The 5,773-nt window shown below is 34.4% G+C and overlaps 1 protein-coding gene across 1 annotated transcript; it reads left to right on the plus strand.

The window, feature by feature from the left end:
• The first annotated feature begins 313 nt into the window (after positions 1-313).
• Positions 314-4,300, plus strand: LOC110704808 (serine/arginine-rich SC35-like splicing factor SCL33). Its single transcript, XM_021882624.1, has 6 exons — positions 314-421; positions 1,054-1,213; positions 2,531-2,608; positions 3,256-3,420; positions 3,615-3,728; positions 3,812-4,300. Exons 2-6 carry the CDS (start codon positions 1,059-1,061, stop codon positions 3,954-3,956), a joined length of 657 nt encoding a protein of 218 aa, XP_021738316.1. The 5' UTR covers positions 314-421; positions 1,054-1,058; the 3' UTR covers positions 3,957-4,300.
• Positions 4,301-5,773: the final 1,473 nt, after the last annotated feature.

Consider the following 5,773-nt stretch of genomic DNA (forward strand, 5'->3'; position numbering starts at 1 on the left):
AAGGTCTAAAATTGGATTGACCAAAAATAGTGTTTTTAGCGGATCGAAAAGCAGACCGAATTATTCCTGTATAGAATGGACCGGATCAACAAACTCCCCACAAGCCCAATCCATTACAGTGGGCCTGCAGAACATAGTCCAGAAAACCACAACCGTTCATTTTGACGTACCAAACAATATCCCTAAAGTCTAGGGACTGCATTTAATAATAAAGAGTAAAATGAAGGGCCTAAAAGAAAAATAGAAAGAAAAGGAAGGGCATATTTGTAAAGAAGAACCTTCTCGAACCACTTTTTTCATATTCCTCGTGGTTACAATAAAAACCCAAAAGGACTTCCTTCATCAAATCTACCTGCGTTTTACCAAACTTCTTCAATTTGCGTAGGAAATATTCGCGAGTTTTCTGCCATTCAAATTCAAGGTAAATTAATTTTTTTCGCAATTTTTTATTTATGATTTTTCATTACGTATTCTCAATGATATTATTGCGAATTTCGCTGTTTTTGGTTGTTTGTTTCACATTAAAATCATCAGTGTTTACTTGTTTAGAAAAATATTGATGAAATTGTGAGTTATATGCTGATTAACTCTTTAAATCATTAGTTTTAGCTTATATGCGTTGATTTGTGTATTTTTCTTCCATTTTATCGATTGTGTGGTAGGTTATTAGGTTTTGTGAAGGAAATTTGATGATTTTTTTTACGAGTAACACAAATCTCTTATAAGATTGTGGGTTAAAACTTTATACGTAGTATTATTAGATGGGATAAAAGTTTTGAAGCAGTAAACTTTGTCAACTAGTTTAGTTGGTTAAAGTCTCGTGTCCCGTCTACATCGTTGCCTTGCCTCGTGGAGTTAGGATTTCATTATGGTGGGCATTATTTTCTTGTATCCATGAATTTAGTATCATTATTGATCCTTTAACCTCAATTATTATGTGTTTCCATGATAATAAGTACGAAGTATGTAATAGGATGAATTTTCTGTTATGTTTCTTTGTAGTTAATGGGTTTGTTATTGTTTCTTCTCATGATGATTGGTTTGTGAATGCAGAGAAAATGAGGGGACGAAGTTACAGCTACAGCCCTTCTCCATCTCCTCCACCAAGGAGTTATGGAAGAAGATACAGGAGCCCATCTCCGAGAGGCCGTTACAGCCGTGGGAAGGAGGCTCCCACTAGTTTATTGGTTCGGAACCTCCGCCACGATTGCAGGTTCGACCTTGTGGCTTCCCTATGTATAATATGTCATGGGCAATTTTGTGTCTAATTGTTTCTTCTGCAATGGTTGCTTGCCCATACCAATATTCATTTGTTTTGTTAAGTCCTAACCATTCGTATTTTGTGTGTAAAACATAGGCCGTAAGATAGCCAAAATTATCATTTATTTTGATTGTATTGTTACATATAAGCTATTTTTAGAGATAACTTTGGACATTATGCATTGTGGGATGAAATGTAAATGTGCACACTTTTTTGAACAGCTGATTCCTTCTTTTGGAAATGATAATTTTAGGCGTCATCCTTGGTGGTTAGAAAATGTTTTGTGATGGTGTCTACCTTATATACACACACACACACACAGAGCTATTTTGAGGGACAAAGAGCGGTGTTTTTGGAGCAATATGCTTTTGCTGGTTGTTTTCATGGCATCGCAGAGAAGAGTGTAATTTTCATTTGTGAATTGTTATGTGAATATAGTGGTTTGTATAAAATGAATATATTTCAGTAGTTGCTTTAAGTTTTGAAAATAGCCATATATTGAACTGTCTAAATCTACTGTCTTCATTTTCTTGCTATTTACATAGATGTTTTTAGAAACTTGTGCATCAAATCTCAACCATTTCATTGAGCAAGTACTTGGTTGGGCATCTTCGCTTTCTTTCTTCCATTAATTCATTACCTGGTGATTGAGAATTTGAGAAGCAACTAGAATCTGTTGTATTTTCTCATGGAAGATTTCAAGACTATATCTTCCACTGTCAGCCATAAGTTTTCTGTGTAATATTGATGGGTTTGGTTAGCTATTGGACCCCATGGTGTCACGGTCTAGCTGAAGCCAGATTATGGTTATCTGGGTCATCAATCATGCTTTAGATTATGATGTTTCACATTTTGACGCACCTTTCCTTCTTTTCAAATTTTCCATGAGAGGTTAATATGATTTTCTTTATCATATTTGAAGATATGTTAATTTTTACACCTCACATTATCTCTGCTCCTTTCCCTTGACAAGGTGACAGATAATTGTGCTCTTACAGTTCCTCCTATGTGTTGCTGACTTGCTTTGTCTCTCTTGTTAGAATTGCCAAAAAAAATTGTTTTTGTTGATATGAAAGGCCATCTTCTCTCATTGTAGTTGCCTCCTAAGTCTTTATACCAGCAGGCAGCAGTGACTTAGCTAAATTTTCTATGCGAGATTTGATATACTGATATGCAGAGCTATTTGCTTTAGTTTACCAGTTATTTTCTTTATTTGTACTCGTATTCTTCATGATGTGTTGTGTTTTAACATATGTTCTACTGTTGCAGGCCTGAAGATTTACGGGTGCCTTTTGGGCGGTATGGTCCTATCAAGGACATTTACTTGCCTAGAGATTATCATACTGGGTAAGTTTCAATGAAGTCACTTGTATTGTTTTTTTCAAAACATTTGTTTATTATTTGTTTCTTGATTTGAGCTCTAGGTTTAAGATTAGGATAACAGTGAGGGATTAATTTACTATAATGAGCTATCAAATGTATTACAGTTTTTGGTAAATCCATTTATTATATGGTTTGTGATGCATTGCACATCCTTTTTCTTTTTTTGCCTAGTGGTCTATGTTTATAGGGGATTTTTTTGGTCTTTGCCTGCTTCATAGTTATTTTTTCAAACTATTTCTTGTGTGGTTGTTTCAAGAAGCGTGTCAAGTTGGAGACACGAAGTAATTAAGAGTTTTGTTTTTTTCCTGAGAAGTGTCTAAAGATTGAAGATAGCAAGTTATAAGAGTTTGTACAAGATTGAGTAGTGGATGTCTTGTTCAAGATTTTCTTAGTGTTGATGAAGAATGGAAGAAAAGATTATGATTCCTTTGTGATGAAGACCTTGAAGTCTTCTCCAAGGTAAGCCACCAAATGACTGCTTTGTTGTATTAATTGATTTGTCGGAGGATCTATGTGGTTACTATCATCAGCCTGAGCAATACCTGGAGCTTCTGAACATAGTTTTGAACTTTCTTTTTTAGCATTCTTAATACTGGTTTATGAATATGTAGGGATCCTCGTGGCTTTGGGTTTGTCCAGTTTGTGGATCCAGCCGATGCTGCAGATGCTAAATATGAAATGGATGGTTATGTCCTGCTTGGAAGGGAGCTGACTGTTGTTTTTGCTGAGGAGAATAGGAAAAAGCCCTCAGAAATGAGGGCAAGGGAGCGCTTAAGGTGAGGCTTTGTTTCAGTTTCTATAAATATTTCATATCTTTTTCTTATCTGTTATGCGGGAAGCCTCTGATAATGCAAGGATTCTTATGGATTTATTTATTTATTTATTTTTTATTTATTTTTTTTAATTTGTGTTATAGTCCTTGCAACTAAATTATTTAGAGCTCTCATTTTGCTTCTGTGTGTGCTGTTAGGAGTCGGTCGTATGATCGCAAGCGATCCTCTTCACGTTATTCTAGGTCTCCAGTGTATGGAAGGGCTTATTCACGCAGCCCGGATGATTATTCACCAAGGGGCCGTTACTCACGGTTTGTTCATTTTTGCTTAAAGTTGAATTTTTGCATTATTTGAGAGATACTTGATAGCTTATACCTGCATTATTTCTTGTCAGGTCAATATCACCAGGAGGCAGGTCATATGGACGACGCTCATATAGATCTCGCTCTTACTCAAGATCCCCATATGGCTCGAGGAGTCGGAGTAGAAGCCCATATGGTAGCCGCAGCCGCAGCAGCTCTCCTGGATACTCTAGGTGACATCTTTAATGATGCAGTGGATCAGAGTCATGAATCTCGTAGTGTAAAATATCCTCTTTGGTGTCTTGATTTTCTGTTCTTGCGGAGCATGAAGCTGCCTTTTAACTTCTTAGACTGAATACGGTGTATTTCCTCGTTGGACGGTCTTTGTATAACGTTGGTTGAAAAATGTTGCGTATTGCAATGGAGTATGGAGTACCTAGTTACGAAATACTGCATTTCAATTCTTTTCATGTTCGTTGTTTATTTTTAAATAAGCATACAAAGTATGTTTGGTAGCATTGCCAACTAAAGATGATAAAAACTACCCTGACTAATCTGATTTGAAAGTGATTTGAGTAAAACTTTATTTGTGTTTTCGATTTGTATGGACACATTAATTTTAGTGTGACTCAAATGTCGTAATTCGTAAAGCATAAAGACCAATGTTGATGTCAATCTCCTAAGGCTAGCCAATTTTATTTGTAAATATTGTGTATGGTTATTCCTAAGAGTAAGAGTTTCTTGTCTGCCTCCATTGAAGGTGCTCATGAGCTTTGGTTTCTCCATTAAAGCTCTTTGGACTACAATTATGGAGGACACTCGAAAAAAATTACAATTATGGAGGAAAGAGTGGAATGGTAACCTGCAAATTACAATAAATTTAGATACTAACATAAATTAAAGTTGATCTTGGCCCCCTAATGTATTATTGTTACGCCACAGTTTCACAATATTATTAAATAACTTTTTGTAAGGATTTTAGACAATTATTTTACACTAATTAAAATAGTGTAAAATTGATAATAATACTGAAAATTATTGTGCGTGATACAAAACCTAACCTAGTTAGTGTAAAATGAGAGAGTTCAACACTTTGTAAGATTAAGAGACTACTCCTTATATTACCATATAATTTATGATGGAGCCTTTTTGAATTTATATAGTGAACTCTCTTAATTACCAAATTAAATAGGATATTCATTCTTTTAATTTTAGAGATAAACAAAAATGAAGTAACGCAACAAGAAAGTAAATTAAAAATATCATATGATTGCCAATCAAAATTAAAGTGATAAGAGTACGAAACAAAACTTTTGTAAAGTGAGAAATGTATAACAAAAGCTGTATTAGCCATGTGAAGTGTGAACTTAAATCAAATAATAATAATAAAAAAAAAAAAAAAAAAAAAAGTCCATATTAAAGTGACTGTAATGTGATTTTTTTTATTTTTTTATTTTTATTTTTAAATATGGACTTTAATCTAATGAAATGGTCTCTTATGTTAGGTCTCTTTGGTCATTTTAATTTTGTACTCTATACCATGTATCAAAATCAATTAGTTATTTTGATGAAATGTGATTTTAATTTACGATTTAAAAATCAAATCAAATAAGCTAATTTTTACTTTTTATTTTTAAAAGACGCCAAGAGACCTGTAAAGTTAGATAACCGTTCTCTCTTTTTCAAAAACAGAGACTGTCTAAGTTCGATAGGCGGTCTCAATTTCCCCAAAAAAGAGACCGCGTAACATCAATAATTGGTCTTAGTTTTCACATTTTAGAGACCGCCTTTCAGCAATATTTTCATTCTAGAGACCGCTTCCATCAAGGCAGTCTCTTTGCCAAAGAGACCGCTTAGCTAGAGATCGCCTCTAAAGTAGTCTCTTTGGCCTTTTTGGACTAGTCTCTTTGGCTTTTTTGTACTTCGTAGTAGTGTTATCTAGTTAAATACCTTTGCAAACCATGCCAAATTATTCTCAACCATTACTTAATAACCCCATTTCCACTCCACAACTCATCTTCAAAGTAAGGTAAGTGTTAAATTACGGGAAAACT

The sequence above is a fragment of the Chenopodium quinoa genome, unplaced genomic scaffold (genome assembly GCF_001683475.1).
Source record: "Chenopodium quinoa cultivar QQ74 unplaced genomic scaffold, ASM168347v1, whole genome shotgun sequence".
Classification (NCBI taxonomy): domain Eukaryota; kingdom Viridiplantae; phylum Streptophyta; class Magnoliopsida; order Caryophyllales; family Amaranthaceae; genus Chenopodium; species Chenopodium quinoa.

Excerpts from the sequence above, each read along its gene's own strand:
- LOC110704808 (XM_021882624.1), top strand. The coding sequence starts at position 1,059 with ATGAGGGGACGAAGTTACAGCTACAGCCCTTCTCCATCTCCTCCACCA. Across the intron at positions 1,214-2,530 it reads AACCTCCGCCACGATTGCAG|GCCTGAAGATTTACGGGTGC; the intron begins GTTCGACCTTGT and ends CTACTGTTGCAG. Across the intron at positions 3,421-3,614 it reads AGGGCAAGGGAGCGCTTAAG|GAGTCGGTCGTATGATCGCA; the intron begins GTGAGGCTTTGT and ends GTGTGCTGTTAG.